General features: G+C 38.3%; 1 protein-coding gene across 3 annotated transcripts in view; it reads right to left on the bottom strand.

Annotated features, from left to right (window-relative positions):
• The window catches only part of LY75 (lymphocyte antigen 75), a 56,329-nt gene that overhangs the window by 10,775 nt on the left and 25,673 nt on the right, over positions 1 to 19,881 (bottom strand). For all 3 annotated transcript variants that reach the window (XM_048953481.1, XM_048953480.1, XM_048953479.1), the window contains 13 exons: positions 19,119 to 19,261; positions 13,567 to 13,648; positions 12,920 to 12,991; positions 11,458 to 11,581; positions 9,984 to 10,019; positions 9,562 to 9,737; positions 8,447 to 8,511; positions 7,862 to 7,938; positions 6,629 to 6,765; positions 5,505 to 5,610; positions 4,130 to 4,290; positions 3,309 to 3,438; positions 384 to 616 (listed from right to left, as the gene is read on the bottom strand). In XM_048953481.1, coding sequence (XP_048809438.1) covers positions 384 to 616; positions 3,309 to 3,438; positions 4,130 to 4,290; positions 5,505 to 5,610; positions 6,629 to 6,765; positions 7,862 to 7,938; positions 8,447 to 8,511; positions 9,562 to 9,737; positions 9,984 to 10,019; positions 11,458 to 11,581; positions 12,920 to 12,991; positions 13,567 to 13,648; positions 19,119 to 19,261 — 1,542 coding nt within the window. The remainder of the gene's footprint in view (positions 1 to 383; positions 617 to 3,308; positions 3,439 to 4,129; positions 4,291 to 5,504; positions 5,611 to 6,628; positions 6,766 to 7,861; positions 7,939 to 8,446; positions 8,512 to 9,561; positions 9,738 to 9,983; positions 10,020 to 11,457; positions 11,582 to 12,919; positions 12,992 to 13,566; positions 13,649 to 19,118; positions 19,262 to 19,881) is intronic.

A 19,881-nucleotide genomic window follows, 5' to 3' on the forward strand; every position in this document is an offset into this window, starting at 1 on the left:
CTGATTTTGAGTCTTTTTACAGTGGTACTGTAAACAGTGGTGATGATATCAAATGGCAGTATCAATTTCACTCGTTAACAAAAGAAACAAAGGTAATCCCACAACCTGTGTTGCTGCTACCTACAACATATCCTTTCATGGTATAATCTTTTAAAAGAAAGTCTCCTCTTTATCAGTCCATTCAGCAAAGTCTAACAACTCACTACATAACTTGGAGAACTGAAGATTTAGAACATTAACCTTGAGACCCTCCAGACGATTATCACTAAATGAAAAGCTATTCCCCAAACTCGTTTATTTCTGCATTTCTTTATCCTTGTTGCTATTTCATACAACTTTAAAAACTACCGTAAGCCACAATGCAAAGGGACAATTTAACTTACATCTCTGCTGAAGAGTCCAATCCACAGTGGGTAATCATGAAGGGCAGCCTGAACAGCGAGAGAAGCCTGCTGGAACTGATCTGTGATGCTAACCAGCTGCATCTTGTGATTTATGCATGCAGCCATTGCATCATTCCAGGTCAAATTCTTTAGAATTATTTTATATTGAACATTTTGATAGCTAAATGTGTCATTGAGAACTTGCTCTGTCTGGTTATCAGTAGCTCCTATACCTAAAACAAGAAATCCAGTTAGCAGGGAGCTAAGCAATAAAACACATTCCAAAAAAAAAAAAAAAAAAGCAAAAAAAATAAAAATAAAAATCAAAAAATATTTTCCCAGGCAGCAGACTATACTCATTATTTTAATTAGGAGCAAATGCCTTTGACACTTTAGATAGAGAACGCATACGAATCCAGGAAGGGTTACTTTCAGCCCATCTATTTTTAAATCCCCTTCAGTCTGGCTTCACGTTTTTCTATCTGTTTTTACACACCTGCTAAATAATGTTAGAAATTTTATTTACTGAAGGGAAAAAAGCCCACATCTTTTGTAACTTTAGTTAAATACAGCAATGGAAAAATGACTGCTCTCTGCTGCAACACAGCAACTGTTATACCTGATCCATTCATCTCTATGGAGCCCATAGATTTATATGTATGTGAATCCAATGGGCCATAAAACTCATCTGTGCAGATCTCACAGCGTACCACACAGTCCCAGAGTTCTTTATTGCCATCCATGGATACAGGGAGAATTTATTTTGTCTCCACACGCACTGAACTAATTACAGAAAACCTACCTTGCACAGGGAGGACTCACTGTTTGTGTTTTAAGTACTAAGTCTTATCACAGTTATCAGCATCATACTGAAGGCAGACAGCTCAGTGATGCGTTGCAATTGCAGGTAATAAAAGATGCAGACATTTCTATGGGTGGTAAATTCAAGCATGCAAAGATGGTAGCCCCTCAAAATTGGTACACAATCAAAAATAAGCTGAGTCTCCAAAAGGCAGAAAAAGGCTGACACTGAAGGTATGTCAAGCAGAAAAAGGCTCACTGAGACAAAAAAAAAAAAACAAACCCAAACACTCATAATAGCATAAAAATGGCTAATTGATAGGCTGACATGGCCATTTTTCAAAACATAAGAACTGAGAGAAACATCATAAAAATCTGATATTTATGCACTGTTTACAGCTTTCAATAAACCATAGAAGTGACAAGGCTGAAACAGACTGTTCGCATGTTGTTTGTGTCTGCTGCCAAATGCTTTCACTTAATATACAGCTTCCAAATAAGAACCATGGAACCAAAACTGTCATCACATATCAAGGGCTATCCAAAGTGGAAACAAGTTAGTAGGGAAAATTTTCATTTCTGAAAGAGAAAATAAGTAATTGCTGATTATGAGCATTTGAACTGGAATCTGTATCACGGCCTGAACCTCTGATTGACCACCTGAGGCAAGCAATGACTCAGCCCTGGGAGCACAGGTGAAGGCAATTCACCTGTACTACTGGAAGGGGTGAAGCCTGGCTGCACCGCTCTTAGACCCCATCTAAGAGCTGACTACCAATGGGGAAGGATCTCTTTTGGAGATTGCTCCTCTTGGAGTCTCCTCAGCGAGCCCTGGACAGGGGTAAGCTTTCCATCCGTTCTTGTTTAGTGTGATAACCTGTTTAGCCTAACTTCCTTGTGTATTTCTTAATTACAACATCCTTATATTCATTTATTATACAGCATCTTAAGAAACTGTGCAAATCACAATCGTGCCAAGACTTCCATGGAACTGGAAGTTATCTTTCTTCCTGTAGGATAAAGCTCAAGGCAACAGGGATTGGTCTCATAGCTGTCCTTGCAACATTCCAAACTGAATCTTCTTAAGGACCAGGACAGATATGTACCCTGGCAATCCCTAATCTGCTCTCATTAAAACTCCTACAGTTCTGGCTAGGAGGAAGTGCAAGATGTTTTGGTTAGCCCAGGCAGACAGCACACTGATCTACATAGATATATCACCAACTTCCTTTTAAATAAAAATTCATTTTCTATGACAACAACTCGCCTAGCAAAGCTTTAAATTTGGACACTTGGTATTTCTGAGGTATTTGGCACTGGAAAAAATAAAAATATTTTTGTGGGGATATAAATCATTTAGCCTATTTGAGAAATAAGAAGGTGGTTATTTTCTTGGGTGTTCATTTTTCACAATTTTCCCTTTTCTTTTTTAAAGGAAGGTAGCATGTTAGTTACTTAAGAGGATTATTTGCATAGAGGAATATACTCAAAAGTGAGTATGCTGAATATTAGCCCATAGCAGTATTTAATGCAAGAGTAGGTATATATGTTTGATCCAGTTCCAGTACACGGTGCCGACCAACCTACACGGCTGCATTAGAATATTATTCTAAGTTCAGATTTGCAAGGTTTGCTCTGGGATACTGATCTGAGCTTCATGAGTATATTATACTTCTTATTCTGATAATGCTAAGAAGCAGAGATATTTAAATTGAATGGAAGTATTGTGAGATTTTTTCCAGAATTTCAGTTCTGCCACAGTTTTACAGAGGAAGAAGGAATCACTTGTTCCAGCCCTTCATGTACATGGCATCAATACCCACAGAATGTTAAAGCTACAATATGCTTAAGTATAATTTCAGTGAAACCACACAGTCAGAGGCTCTCAAGAAAACTGATGCCTTCTGAACTGGGCGATGAAAAACAAAAGGGAAAATTCTAAATAGTTGATAAAAATTTCCCCAGATCACCGCTCACACTATGCTTTTCCAGAGTTCACCAGCTCACAGTCTATAAGCATCTTGCTCTTCAAATGCAATGATTTACACATACTAAAAAGTCTCCTGGCACACGTATCTTAACAGCAAGCTCTAGGTCTAATTTATTTTGACTCTCCAGACTTACCTATGGGACGCTGGCATATACCCAAGAAGTGCCTGTCAGCACAAGCAGTGAAATTCCATGTTCCAACATAGTGAGACTTGGGATCGTTGAGGATTACACCACACTGATTGTTAAATTCTTCATCAAAAAGCTGAAAACCAGAGATACACGTATCAGACTATAATAAGGTATAAACATACCTGTGTAGAGAACATAAGGCTAGGAGAACATGATCTGTCTGAACTTGTTTAAGAATATTCAAAGGAGTGGTGTAATACAGTCTGCCTACTTTACGAACACTACCAGGTGCTTGGACTCAAAAAGAATTTGTAGGCTAGATATGGGGGAAGAACATTAAATTAACGCTTGAAAAAATAATGCTTAAAATAAATCTTGTTTGTGGGTGTGAATCCATTACATTTTTATGCTTCATCATGGTAGAACAGCAAGCCAAATACCAGTGTATGATGGTTTACAGATACATTCTAAAGTGAACCAATAACTATTGATATCATCTCTTTGATGATTATATTTATATAGTCTATAAATTACAGATAGCAATTACAGACGAGTCATTAAACAGTTGTTTGGGTTTTCTTCCTTTACTTTTCAGTGTTCTGTATTTCAACTGAGAAGACATCATTCAAATAAGGGTCCAAATAAACAGAATTCCATTGCTGTCAGTCACTCTGCCAATTAAAGTCACCATCTGGGGGAATCAATCTGTTTTTTTATTTATGTTTCTTTTGGCTTTTTTTTTTTTCTCTTTTGATACAACCAATATTCAAAATTTCATTACTCAATAGTCCAGAGAAATCTAATAGTCCAAAGCCAGAACTTACATCCAGTGGAATTTTCCTCAGTCTTCCTGTCAGGAGTGGGTGAAAGTTACTATACAACAGTCTGCTCTCATCTATCCACTTGTTTTCTCTTGTGCTGAACAAAAACTGCAAACCAATCCAAATATCTCTCGGCATTTGAGGAAGCAAGGATGTTATAAAATCTGTTGGACAAAATCGTAAATGTACATCCTGTGGTTCAGACAGCAGCAGCAAACACTTGAAAAACACTTTGCATTAATAAGGAAATGCAACTCCATTTTTATTAGCTTCATTTTCCTAGACCCTCAAGGTTTTGAAATGCTCATCATCCCTTCCTTTCGTAATCAACCCCAGGGGTGTTATCTTCTATCTGAACAGAGCAGACTATTTGTATTTGTCCTCCACATCTTCAGATGAGGAGCAAGCAGTGTATTTAACTTGGCTTTGCATCCAGTACTTTCTATCCTTGCACTTAAAAAAAATTTCAGAAGCTGTTTTTCCACCAGTCTGCAAGATTTTTTATTGCCTCTCTGTGGAAGAACTTCCCCCTGCCCTCTCCAAACTGATGGAGGAAGTCATGTCTCCCATCTAGAAAGATGGAGACGTACCTCGTAAAGCAGAACCATTTCTTGGATTCTAGCAGTTTGCTGACACCACCATCAAAGTAAGTAGGATTGGAAAAGGAAGCCAGCATTAAATGGAAAAAAAAATCAGCTAAGGAAACCTTAAAACTCAGACCCCTCTTACTGAGCGTTTTGGAATGAAACAATGGCCTTCAGTGAACCCCCAGGCACAAAAGGCATTCACTGAGCTTGTCTAGATTAGGAAAACAAATTGAAGCTATGTAATTAGCTACTGCTGACGTGTCTTACCTCCTGGCCAAATGCCAGGCTGGCCTCGGCCTATTTTCTGAACTAGACAAACCCATGGAAGATTTACGTGTCAGAACTAGCTACCTCCTAAGGCCACTGAAGCAGCCCACAGAAAGAGGCATGCTTCTTTAAGATAGCACCTTCATTCATTCCACATGTGTGGATTTTGCAATTGAGGGTTTGGTGACGGGACACAACAACAACTACGGCTTTTAAAGTACAAAGACTACAGTGTCAGTTATATTTTTAAGTTGCAAACCAAAACGTGGGAGTTTTTCATCTTTTATCCTTATTTTTTACAACAGGTTAAGTTTAAATGCTTGCTGACCATATTTCCATCTTAGGTTTCTAGAACAGCAAACAACAGACAATGCATTTTTAATCTCATCTTGGATTTTTGCAATGCTCCTGGTGCACCTCCTTCTGTTAAGAAGCAAGACATTTTATGCTCTAGCTCTTAAGCAGAACTACACTGAGTTTGGAAGAGAAGTTGCATATTCACAAGTGTCCCCAGCTCACCATACCTTGCTCAGCTTGACTTGAGATGCATGGAAGAGAGCCTCCAAAAGTTACACACTTTTCATTAGCTGCATTAAATGTTAAGAACTCGGATTTCATCTTTAGGAAGCACTGCAAAAGAAACACAATTTTCTTTGTGCTACTGATTTCCTAAGAAGTAACTGAAAAGAAAACCAACCTTAAAATTTCACTTCATGTCATGTAATTAAATGTAATTACTTTTTCTTAGAAACGGGACTGATATCAGCTGCATGCCCTCCTGGTTATATTAACAGAATAGCTAAATATAAAAGTGACCAATGAATTGTCCCTCATTCACTGAGGGTCAGAACTCAGCAATTTTTAATAAGCTACATCGTGATCATGTACTGTTTTAAGAAAGAGAATTATACATGAAAATCAATTGGATTGGGCCAAGTTTCTTTTATTGTAATGTACTATATTGTGAGAGAAACAACTTGGGAACTCAAAAGCTATATTCTGCAACGATTTGATATAAAGTGGCAAACCTTGGCACAGTGTAACGTGCCAGATTTGATGTGCACTCCTTTTTATGTACAGAGAACAGCAGCAGGCCACAAAAGAGGAATCACAATCTCACTAAGATTTCAAATGACTATCTTGAAACATAGAATTGAAATTTACTACAATACAGCTTCTGACTTCTGGTTGGTCCCTTATTAAAAAGCTTCTTCTAATTCCCAATCAAGTGAAATCCCAAACGTGGCTTGTGAAGCAGAACGCCTGCCAGCTTGCTGGCTGCATATGATTACTCATCAAGAGAACCAAGATATTTCAGCCACAGAAATCTTATCCTCTTCTTCTCTAATCCTTTTCTTTCTTAAAAGCAGAGCCCAAGATTATACAATAAAACCAAAATTCTTGGACTTCACCATGTGGTGAAGGAAAAATGAAAATCCTGAAATTACTGCTTTGAAAATAAGAAGCAGCAATTCTACGCATGCAACAGAGAACTAGAGGGGATGATTTTAAATCACTGCACATAGTTTCCAAAAGCAACGCCACAGTTCATTCCTAAACATACTTCATTTTCTCTTTTAGCAGGGCACTCCAGCTTACTGATCTCCAAAAGATAGGTACTGATCACTGAACTGTATTATTTCTGTACCTTATTCCGAAATCGAAGCCAACCCTTAGGGCAACCTCCTGTGACTGGGCGGTAACTGGGATCGTGTTTCTCCAGCAAGGAGGCATTATTCTTCTCACAAATGAAGGGCAGCTTCATGTTACAGTTAACCGGGTAGTCTGCAAAAAAGTAAGTTTTGAAGAACAGTTATGATAATTTCTATCATGCTCTAATTTAGTTACATACATGGACATGAAAAAGACCATTCTGAAGCAAAGTCCTTTTCAATTCAATCACACTGAAGTACAAAACAATATAAAGCTTGAAAAGTAATAGCAGAGCAAAAGACAAACATAAATGCTTTATATATCAGACAATAATGTACTCTTCTTACAAATCCAGATTCCGATCTCTCACTTTGAGTTGCAACACTTCACATAAGTGGAGGTAACTTCAACAGAAAAGAGTTGGATTTAAAAAAGATTTTGAATGAGGACTAATTGCATTTTCTAGCATAGAAGGTGTGTGTTCTAAAACCCATTGAAGTCAAACAAAATGCAAAGAGTCTGCCCTGTCCTACTGCTTTCCATTATTTCAAAATTAACTAGACCGGCCTCCTAGTTAATAAGATTTTTTGGTTAGCAGAGATGAAAACAGGTCAGCAGTATATAACAGAAAAATATGCTTTGAAGTGGAAATAATAATAGATGAGGTAACTATTTAGTCTCCAGATGTCACAAATTTTTCCCCAGCATGACGCATTGCTGATAGCAAACAGCTTCAAGTACCACAAGGTAGGCATTTCTACTGCTTTGTTTACCTCTTCCAGTAGAACTCCACTACTTAAAGAAATCTACATCTCCAGATGCACATGCAGTTGCTGGTATTCAGTCAAACTACTCTAACACTTAATTTTCAGAAGTTAGAATATATTGCGCATGCACAAAAAAGAAAACAGCCAAAAAAAAAAAAAAAAAAAAAAAATTTCCACCCAAGTAATTAATCTAGGCTACAAAAGGAGTTAATGATCAACCATTGTTACCAATCAAAAAAAAGCTGTTTTCTGAATTCACATTTCCCTCTGGTCAGCAAAAAATACTGTCATGGCTTCTCCCAAGAACAACAAATACATGATTCAAAATTGAATCAGATTATTGCCAAGAAGATATTTGCTCCTAATTTATTATCAATTTGTAATCTGTATCAGAGTTTTAGCAGAATGGTAGTTACTTCACAACAATGACTAGAAGGGCAGAAGAATAAAATTAGCCATACCTCTATACCAGCTCTTCCTAGAAACATACCAGCAGTCCCTCAGGGATCGATCATGGAAGCGTGGAAATAACTGTAAACTGGATACAAACATTTCAGAGTCAATCTCCAATCCACTGTGATCTTCAAATGGAAGCTCTGATAGAAACAGAGCCAGTGCATACAAAAATCTGGGCTGAAAACTGTTTCTAGGAGATGCCCTACAACACTGGAAAGGACATGGGAAGAAACTAGACCAGGAACAAATATTTGGTAGGTTCAGCAGTTATGTAGTAGTACCATGCCCAAATTAAGGAGATGTGCAGAACAAGGGTAGATTATTCACTGCATGCTGCAATTGCTTGCACGCTGTCAAGACAAGAGAGCATAATGGACAAGAGCCTTTCTAAAGTATTTTTGAAGCAGTGCACTGCTACAGTATTTTGGAAAGCTAAGATTTTGCTTGTAGGAAGCTGGTGATCCTTTGCAGCAGCCTTGCACAATGCAGCCCTTGCTGTGAGGCATCCCAGCTCTGCAGGACTATAGCATAAGTTCTCCACAACATTACCTAACTGGGTCAAGCTTAGAATAAAGCAGTATTCTACATACGGTGAATGATAGCTGTAGCCATAATCAATAAACTTCAGCCACCACTTCTGTTCACTGTTTGATAACTGTGGAGGGAAAAAAAAGGTAATTTTACAGATTACAGAAACAGCTCTCCAGACTCCCATCATCAATAAATCAATGACAAAATTCACTTTGATTTAAAATATTTGTTTTTAAATGTATAAGAATTATAATTCTTCAAGAATAGAGAAGGATACAGATAGATATGAATGTGCCAAAATAATGGAAGCCTGCACCTACTATTAAAAAAAAAGCCCATATTTTCCACTGTGAGGAACAAAGCTGAGAGAGTGCTGCAAGGTTTCTCAGGAGTACATGCTAGAAACATCACTCCTGCAAAATTCATAGCAGCAGTGCTACCAAACAACCAGGATGTGGCTGCAAGCAACCCAAAGCAGACGTGGTTTCACAGGCCCTTACACAGAGTAATTCTGTGCTTCCAGCAGGCAGTCCCCCAGTGAATAGATCGTGAATAGGGTAGAGATTAAAAAGGTCAAGTTTTCAGTCTCTTCTGCCTCTCTACTTCCAGGTAGAATTGTCAGAAGAAATTTCACTGAGAGTGCTTCCAAACTGCTGATTTTGGAAAGCGTTATTTACTCACAAGCCTGAAGACAGGCACTAACAGAGGTGCTGAAACATGAAATGCTTCTGTAAGATTCCTTAGAAGAATGCACTTACGCGCAATGAACACCACAAACCCCTTTCTGTAAAGGCTATCAGACCATCATTGCATTTTTAATTAAATCTTCTCCTCAGGTAAGAAATTATGTGCTATCCCATGAGTAAAATTAATAGCTGGGGCAATTTAGTCAAGTATTTGCAGAAAATGTGGTGTGTACGAATGAAGAGTTATTTTCTCTTCATTTGGAGATATTTTTTTTTCCAGTGGTTGAGGCTACTCTTAAATTTAAGAATTCTTTTACAATAATGACATGGTATTGTTTCAACTCATCTTATAAATACAATTAAAAACAATTAAGGCCAATAGAATGAGAAAGGAAATTATGGACTAACATTGTTTTAATATTGAAAAAGCTGGCAACAAAACTTCCCTGTAGTGAAAAGTACCTGTTAGATAGATTAAACTTCCTTACCTTTTCTATCTGAGATAGTATTGTCCTGAGTTTTGGGTAAGACTCCACAGAGGCCAATTCACTATCATTTTTCTGACAGAAGGAAATAGCTTCTTGAAAGCTCAGGTTTTTATCTGGTACAAACCATAGCTCTGCTCCATCAACAACAAGTGGGACTCCGTGAATTCCAATTTCATCTACGCAGAAGAAGTGCTGCATTAGAAATCAACTCTGAGAAACTCATTGTTTTTCTTAATATAATAAATGTTCCTGATGTTTGACACCAGGAAAAGTCAACACTCATTCTTGCAGTTAAATGCTATCAGTCATGACATCTGCTGTTATCCAAAAGGCATTAAGGTAGTGATACAACAGAACTAGTGAAATATATATCAGCAGTAACTATATACACAAAGTTAAAGGGTATCCAAAAGTCTATTTACCTGGTATATACCACTCAGGTGTCTTTGGAGTGCTACCTGGCAGAGAAAAAAGGAACAGTCACTTCCAGTTCACCTTCTAATGAAACTGTGCTCATACCTAACAGGAGTGATGTGTTATACTGATGCTTCTCAGCCATAGAATCATAAAATCATAGAATCACATGGCTGGAAACGACCTGTAAGATCATCTAGTCCAACCATCTTCTCATTACCACTGCTACCACACACTAAACCATACCTCATAGCTTCTCATCCAGATGCCTCTTGAACACTGCCAGGGACAGCAACTCCACCACCTCCCTGGGCAGCCATTCCAGTGCCTGACCACTCTCTGAGAGAAAAAGTTCTTCCTTATGTCTAACCTAAACCTCCTCTGGTACAACTTGCGGCCATTTCCTTGACTCCTGTTTGTTGCCTGGGAGAAAAGGCCAAACCCCTCCTCACCACAGTATGCACAATGAAGGGGAAAAAAAAGGAGGATGAAGTCTTGCATAGGTTTAATAGTCTAAAACATGCTGATTAAAAGTGAGTGAAGTCTTTCCATACCTCAGTCTTAAATACGTCTGTGAGCTTTTTTTTTTTTTTTTTTTTTTGCTCCCAAGAAAGATATAAGCATCAAAGTAATATTTTACCTAATTATGTCCCCCTAGGACAGGAAAGTTTCATGCCCTAAAATGCTTTTTAATGATCTACTAAAGCACAAAAGCCTACTGGATTACAGCATTTCTCATACTGCATGAAAAATGTGGATCTGTGCAGAGATGCCATGCCATTCCTCTGCGCTCTGAGTCCTTCATCCCACTACAGTGAGGAGCTACTTCAGCAACTTAACCAGAATTCAAGAGGCTCATTCACCTGAGGAAGAAGCAAACTGCATACTCAAAATGTCTGTGGTCTTTTAGTTACAAGTATTACTTGACTTCTATCATCTCACCTACTGAAAAGTCACTTCGTGCTTCACGGGAAAAGAAGGAATACATGAACAGTTGATAATACATCCTTCTCCTCATGATCATTTTCTGATATGTCTGTGAGCATTCTAAGCACACTGCCTTCGGCACAAGCAAGGCATCTCACATACTGACCTCTAACGGTTCACAGAGGAAATATAATAAAACACTGGAAAGTTTCTGCTAGAGGGCAATGATGGCTCAGTGGCAGATTTTTTATTATTTTTTTTTATTTTATTATTATTTTTTATTTTTTTTTTTATTTTATAATACCAAGGAAAATGATGTCTTTCTGAAGCTTATTACCCTAGTTCCTGCTTGTATTTCTCTGCTGCCTAAATCTTCCAATTTAACCATGAGCGATATTTCAGATGTGCTGACCTACTCTCAGCTAGTTAGACCTAAATTACTTAAGGCTCAATTTCAAATTCCACCAACTTTAATTCATAAAAACTGTTAACACAAAGGAACTAAAAACCTGTAAACATGCTCTTTTACACAAAATGCATGTAAATGCAGTTTACCTTTAGTTATCTGGCAGACCCATTCAAGTTTAGCCTCACAATCAAAAGGCTTGAAATAAAACTCCAGGTCTCTGCCTTCATGGAAATAAAATCTCCAAAATGATCTCCTTGAAAACTGAAAGGTCTGTATAAAACAGGAACAGAGAGTAGAATTAGTATGGTATGGACTGTTGAAACATGAAATGAAATTGTATTACAAAAGTACTTTGGCAAAGTCATCATGCACATTCCACGCAACTTACTTTTTAAAACTGAGCAGATATAACTTTTAAACTGTAACTCGATGCTAGCCAAGCTTATGAAGTAATTGGATAAAGTGTCTAAGGTTAGTCTATATACAGAAGCCCTTCCTTGCAACATTGTTCCTTCGGGTTTTTTTGTAGCACAGGGGTGCTGTCTGCCTATTATTGAATTCTCTGTTGCAACTCGTTGCCCTGAAAAAAAATGTCATTTCTCCTCAGAGGAAGCACCCATCTGAATTAGCATAGAAATAATATTTTAATATAGGATTATTTCTTACAATCAAGTCTTGCTGGTCTCCCCAATAAGGAGAATTTTGTTTCATTTAGTGAAAAGAACACGTCTAGATCTAGCAGGTAAAGGAGAAAGGCTACTGTATTCACAATGCCTCCTCCAAAGTGCTCTCCTTGTCGCACGCTTACATCAGCTTCGTACTTTAGGGTCACAAACATAGGGGAAGAAAATGAGGGGAAATGGCTGAGAACAGAAACAAAGGAATACAAGTATTATTTCCTGCTATAAGTCAAAAAAGCTGAAGTGGTTCTAAGTAGGTTAATATAATGGGCAATGTTGGAATGATCTGCAAAGTCAGGTGATGCTTCAGGAAGTTAAAGGCCATATTACAACTCATGCCATTGAGACTGAAATAAAAAATATGCTATGAAGAACTCCTTGAATGAAAAACTGAAACAACAGGTACAGTCTACTTCACAAGTAAGTAAAGAAATACAGCAAACACAAGCATACATGCTCTACTCTGGCTACTGCATCCAATTACACTGTTTCAATCACATTCTTTATTGGCAGTTCAGAAAAAAACTAATCAAGATGTTAAAAGTTACTTCAGAGTTCTGATTGGTTTTTCTTCTTTCGCTTTTTTTTTTTTTTAAGATTCCATGTTATGTTCCTAAGTGTTATGTATAATATTCAATGGATTTATAGCATGGCATTAAGAAACAGAAAATAGTATTAAAATATTTTGTAGTTCAGAAGAAGTCTTATGACAGATCAGCATCAGCAAAGCACTCAGTTCATTACAGCTGCTTGAGGAAGGGAAATGCAATACTAGGTATAGATTAATGAAGGGAACATCAGCAGCCTTTTACTCTACAAAGAAAACTTCTTCAGCAGTCAACCTAAACTCAATATACAGCTAGCAGGAGTATTTCTTCCAAGTACTTTGGAAGAACATGCTGCCATTATTAAAAACCTTGAAACTAACCTTTAAAGCAACACAGTCCCTTGTGTCATACTCATCTTCCAGATAATCATGTGGCAAGACAAGACTAGTTACCTGCAAGAAGGACAGGATGAAAGAATGATTACTTCAGGACTATTTTTGCTATGGTAGCCTCTTTAAACTTGTGATCCCGTGAGGTTTTGCACCATTAGAATGACATTAAAAGGCAATAATTGCATCAGAAGTTTAAAAGTACCTGTTATTATAGAGGAAAAATAAATTAAAAAAACTCGCAGTTTCAGGCAAATAAAATCAACTCCAGTTAAGAAGGTATTTTTGGAGAAGTCTGTTCTATCAAGATAAACAGATAAACTTCCCTCTGCTGTTGCACTAAGACATCTTCTTCCCTCCACCAGCTCTTAGATATTTACTACTATATTTCCATTAAAATATTTTAATGTGTATAAGACAGATATCAGGTTAACTTTATCAATGATATGCTTTTAATTGGAAAAAGATATGGCTTTAATTGGAAAACTGCATGGATAATGGCACATCAGTGCACAAGCCTCTGAATTATTCATCTTTTGAAAGATGTGCCATAATTTTACTGAAGGATTTATAAATTTATTTTTCAATCTAGTCCAAGAGATCAGGACATGACATTTCCTGGTTAAAAGTTAACTTACAGGTTTATCGTCACTCCATTGCCAGGTTCCCAAAGAATCTGGACTCCTCTTATTCATTCCAATCCATACCCATCTGTCATTACTGTAAAGAAACAAAATAACATTTTAAGCCAACTATATGTATCAACACATCTAACAGAAAGACTAAGGAATTGCATTACTTAGTATCAAGCAAATACTTAGTATCAAGGACCAGAAGTTCACCACTGTACATTGTAGCGGGTAAAGCAGGAAATGGGCCTAGAGGGTAGGTCCTCTTGGCATTTCCATCTAGGAGGATGTGTCGGTTAGTTTTCTCTGTGGTCAAGGCAAGAGAAGTAAATCAGGAAACTTCTTCACTCAGTGAATCACCACTTCAACAGTTGTCATTTGAAATGGAGGTCTCTTTTCCATACTTTTCTCCCAGACTATCACAGGGGGATGTTTGGCTTGCTTCTCCTCATCCACCTCCAGGTCACCTCTCTCAAGAACACTCTTTCTCAAACCACATGAAAAACTATTCACACAAAACAATGGACTTCTTTTCTCTCTTAGGTTTGTCAGGGACATAAACAAACCAAGCACAGGTACATATTTGAACTTTGCAACTTCATAGAAGGGGCAGAGTCAGTTAAACTGCAAGTTCAGTTTTGTGCTGCAGCCTATACTTTTTGAAATACCATTTTTGTTCTAGATACTGCAGCTTAAGACAATTCACTCCAATCTGCTAGCCTGCCCAAGAAAAGCAAGAGTTGGTAACTGCTGAAAGCAGCAGAGAGAAAAACAACGATTTTCTAATGAAATTACAGCCAACATGAAACCCGACTGCAGTGAAGTATCAGAGAGACACACTCATTAACGTGTACTGACAGAGATAAAAAAAAGCACCAATGCCAGAGTAGAGGGTTTCTGTAAACACTTACCTGGCCTACTGTTACAAAAACTGATGTACCAAGTATAGAGAAGGATATTTAAAGCAATGCAGAATATTTAAAATACTAGCTTATTAAAAAAGAACTAGAGGTTTTCTTTTCTAGCATTTAAAAATAAAGGGAAGGCATATAATTACTCTTGCCAATAAGTTAGGACACTGAGCCCCCAAGAGGAATAACTTTATGAGGAAAAAGTACATCGTGACTAAAGGAACCATAGCTCAGAAACAAATCTGGACTCGAAAAGCAAAAGAGATTTCTGGCCAGCAGAGGTCAGAGTTTGGAGAAGGCTTCTGAAAAAACAGTGGTGACAAACTATCAGACTGACTCTAAGGTAGAACTTGGCAAGTTTGCGAACATAAGTCTATTATGTAGAGGGATGGACCTAAACCCAGCTTAACAGCATAAGAAATTCCAGGGCAACCGAAGAAACTCTTTGTTAAGATCGTGTCACTGCCTTCTCACGCATATCACCTTAAAGATGCTAAACTGTGCCTGAAACAGCTGACAGAGCAGCACCAAAAAAAAAAAAAAAACAAAAAAAAAAACAAACAAACCTGGAACAGCCTGCAAGAAGCTGAGGATGTGTTCCCAAGACCTTAATACTGAAGTGTGAAAAAAATAAAAGTTTCAAGAGTGGCTTCACAAAAACAGGTCTTAAAGGTTGCCTTTGGGACTCAGACCTATGACAAATAAAAGCAAACCCCAGAGTACATAGGTGAGGCATGTGAAATCCAGGAAATCCAGAAAGGGCAATGGTGCTTTACTTTGTAGGGCTCTTGTTAGGAAGAAAAAGCATCAAACCACCAAATCAGATTTTTTGGTTCCCCCCCCCTCCCCTCCCCTTCTCAAACTCCAGTATTAAATTCTAACACCAGTGTGACAGCCATACTTACCATACTGAACAGTCTTAAGACTTTCAATATCACCAAAGAGTCCTCAGTGATATCAGCCTGAACACTCCGCATCACTGCAGCTAGAAACTGAGCCATCCACCAGCTGTCAAGCAGCTAAGTGGCCTTTGGCAATTTGCCTTTAGAACTTATTTTGCCTGGATTGTTCTTGCCAATTATGAAGCAGACACTGCTTAGCCCTCCCCTCTTAGTCGTCACCTACAGGCCTAGCGCAGCCGATCATCACAGAGGAACATCTGCTAAAACGGAAGTCTGAGACACTCATTTCACAAGTATCTGCAGTAATAACTGAGGAACTAGAGTGATTTTTCAGTCTTTGAACTCAAAGGGCCTCTACGTTACAAAGTAAATAAATAAGAATAAATAAAAAGTGTATCAGGTCAAGAATTTCTCCAGCCTATCCCTGAGTTCACAGCTATAAGCCTGTTACAACAAGGGTTTCCAGCTGACTGGGCACTTGCAGGTTAACACACATTTTGGAATTCTTTAGAAATGAACGTAATTCAGGAACTGTTCCACTGCTCTTGACAACACAGCTAAGCTTACCTAAAGACATCTGATAATCCCTCAAAATTATACTGTCACCTCATCATGGAAAAGAATGCCATTAAGCATGTAAGACAAGTAAGACAAGGCTCTGCTGCAACTAGGCTCGCAGCAAGGGACCTGCTTGTACTTCACTTATCTGTTCTCACTGTGAAACATTTCAAACCAATCCAGAAGACTGTTATCAGAATAGATTTATGTCTGCCAGAGCATCCTTTGAGCTACAATCCCAGAATGACCTCTAAAATCTAGGTTATCCTGAGTTTTAACTTAGAAAATAGATGCAAAGTGTGCTTTATATGGACTTGACACTGGTTAACAATGAAAGACCCTAAATCTCCAGTAATTCCTGCGGAATACCACTGGCTTATCTCTTATACAGAATCAGAACTTCACAAAAGCCAACTTTGTGCAGGAGTCGATAAATATTGTTTAGATCAATGTGACTGTGATGCTAAACAGTGTTTTTGCTACTATCCTATTCTAACTGCTGAAACAAAAGAAGACAAGATGAAGAACCTAAGTGAACTACCCTGGCTCTTCACAACTCTGGATAAAAGGTGAAGTGTAACAAACACGCACGTACACAACCTACAAGTGCTTATGCTTCTGACAGCAATATGCATGAAGCCACTTGATCCCTGCTCCTCTCTCTAGCAGGCTGCTGCCACCAACTGAACCTCCATCCAGCTCATTACCCACTCTGGCAGAAGAGCAGAGGAGCAGTGCTAACACAGTTGCAACAACTTCACTTCAATGACACTGCTGTTTTGGCAAGCATGCTGAGAATACAGATCAGTCTTTTCTTGCAAACTCCCATATTGAAGGGGCTTTCTTGATTCTGTGTAGTTACAGAAGCAGAGTTGTGCATACAAAAGGAAACTGGTTTCGTTCCAGTAAGGTGTCCTCACAGTAATAATATTTCTAAATCAACCCAAGCTGTTACTCTCCTTGAGTCCTGCGCTGCTGCCAGCTATAACCTACAAAACGCCCAGAAAAACAATCCTAATAGAATGAAAGTAAGATAACAGGATTTGTTCTGCCTGTATCGTGTCCCTTGAAGTAAAAAGAGGTTATCTCATATTTCTTTCAGACAGGAAGGCTGGCAGGCAAAATTTATTTTCCTCCACAATGGCAATCGCCTGACTTGGCTGAAGCTGTCCTAGTTCTTGTTTGCCTCTAAGGTGGAATCCGAGTAAAGAACAAAATGGACTAGGCAAGCTGCCCTTTTCCTGGTGAACCAAACTGACTCTTGCTAACATTTGAAAACAAACAGTTCTCAATGACTCACTGGAGAACTGTGCAAAGTGGGAAAAAAAATGAAACCAAAAAAGCCGAGGTGTGGCTCCTTCCCTCAGCCGAAGTGAATACCTCAGGTCAGAGTTTGCACTGAGTAAACACAGGACAAACCGCATGCCAGCAAACCCTGCTAGCTGATCACTCCTAACATTACCCTACAATGATTTCTTCCAGGTACCTAAACTGACTGCTCTTGGTGAAATAATCTGCTTGTTTTTTTCCTCTCTCCTTTTTCAAATGAGCTTATTTTTAGACAAGCTAATCTTGCTCGTGATCTCTAAAATACTTCATTTAATCACCATCTCTGTGCAATTTAAAAGCGTAAATAATGTCATGAAGTGCTTGTAAGTTGTCCAAATAAACACTTAAAATATTTTACACAATGTCAAATTTGTTACATTTCTGTTCAAAAAGCTCTGCAGTGTTTCAGAAGAGGTTAATCCAGACAGAAATACTGTGTCGGGGATTGCACTTGACAGGTGTAAATCTGACTGCAAGCCAGTTTACTCTGGGCTCAAAATATTGCCCCATATTTATACACTGAATTCAGTGTATTACCCCTGAGAATATCAGAATTCTGGTAGAATAATACTGAAATACCAGGACCTTTTTTCTTTCAGGCTATTGTGTTTTCTGATACATGGGAACTCTATCAGTATCATGAGTCAGGTGATTTTCTGGAATGACAGAAGTCTCCACCATTAAGCCTCTAACAAAAAAAAGCCATTAACTGTAATCCTCCAGAGATGGTCTGCAAGCTGCAAAGTACCTCCAGATGTTTGTACTCGGTATGAAAATAAGTTAATTCCTTAATCATATCCCATAGCAGATACAGTACAACATTACAACAAAATTTGTAAATGGTTTAAGATGCATTGCTAAAAATAATCTGTGCATCAACTTTTATTCCAGGGACCTCAGCCACTTCAGTAAAGGAGTCACGGTGGCTTTAAGCAAGCTAAGCCATCTATTTATAGAGCATATGAGTTTGGTTTTGTCTTTTAGCATAAACAATGAGTAATTTTCATGACTTACGTGCTTCTAAAAAAAGTACACTGGTTTTTAAGAAAGCATCTCTTCAGTCATCAAGTTTTAAAATTTAATCACAGCATTGTATGTTGGCAGCTTCTAAAATAATTATGATTTTGTTTGTTGATGAAATCAATTTAGATCACATAACTGGCAGCACGCAAGTTTAAGCTGGCAAAAGTTCTGAAAAACCAGGCTGCCAATCAAAAAACATATTACACAATGATCTGACATCACACCAATGCCTAATAAAGCTTTGCAGTAACAGTTCCTTTGATTAAATAAAAAGCCTAAGATTCATAAATTATGTAGCATGTAATTTGTTGATAGCAGAAAACTCAGCACACCCATCTCATGCTCATGCAGTGTTAGTACAGTTATGCCAAACGGGATCTGTGCCAACCAGATTGCTGGACATTATTCACGTTTTCAAAAGATAGCACTCAACTTAGTCAGGAAGCATTTCATGAATAAAGATGAGACCTATCTGAAAGGCTCAAATAACTCATCTCTGAAGAACGTATCAATTAAGAACAGAAGCAACTCATTCAGCACAGAGAAGGAAATGCTCAAAACAACACAGAGTTAGAAGAAGATGCTCCAAGTACATCTCTCTTCTTCTGCGTTCCCTTGAGCACTGTGAAACATTTGCCCAAGCTGTACTCCCTTGACATTTTCCAGGAAGGCAGCGACATGACCAGCAGTTCAAATGCCACATCTAGCTGTTTTTACTGTGGGAAACACAGTCCATGTACACCATCTCACACTTGCCATTTGGGGTCAGTGGCAGCATTTACAATTCACTGCCGTGTGTGACTGAAATCAAAATTGTATCCCATGGCTACTTTGTTACCTGATAATTTTTCTCAGGATGGAATGAAGCGCCTTGATTTCTTCCGTATGAGTGAAGCTGGGAAGATGGCCTCCAAGTGCTTCACAGAACCTTTCCGCCTCCTCCCAAGTTCTGGTTCGCAGCACTCTTTCACTGTGGAAGAACTTCACAACAAGCAAACATCAGAGTAGAACAGTGACAGCACTTTTCCAGTGATAGTATTTTTAAACCTCTGCTGTACTACTCAAACACAGACACCCCAAGTTGGAATCAATAATCAGTATCTCCAAAGGGAGAGAGCTTGATTTTAAATGTGACTTCTTAATTATTTTCTCAGTTTGTTTGACAACAGTCAGACTTTGAAGTTTAGCTGACAAAATTTGTTTCAAATGCAGCCTATTCCATATGGCAGAACTTCTCTGTTTTTCTTTACCAGAAAGATTTTAAAAAACAACATGCAATTCATTCCAAAATAGCAAGCCAAACTGTGTGTTTTAAGTGATGGCGTTCTTCAAAACACAGGGTGAACAACAAAGCCCAGTTTTTAGTGACACAGGACCATTTGGGTGCCGCAGATGCAGACAGTTCTTTGCCTCCTTCTTTGCTACCTATATGTATCAGAATTTTACATTTGGCTCATACACCTCAGCCACTTGATCCCCTTGACTTCAGTCCAAGCCAGTTCCTGTCAGCAGGATCTCTGTGCACAGACATGTTGCACTTGGTCAACAAGAGATTTGGGGAAACTGCCAGGGCCAGCTGTCACACCCAATCGGCCAAGCAG

This window comes from Lagopus muta, chromosome 8 (genome assembly GCF_023343835.1).
Source record: "Lagopus muta isolate bLagMut1 chromosome 8, bLagMut1 primary, whole genome shotgun sequence".
Taxonomy (NCBI): Eukaryota; Metazoa; Chordata; class Aves; order Galliformes; family Phasianidae; genus Lagopus; species Lagopus muta.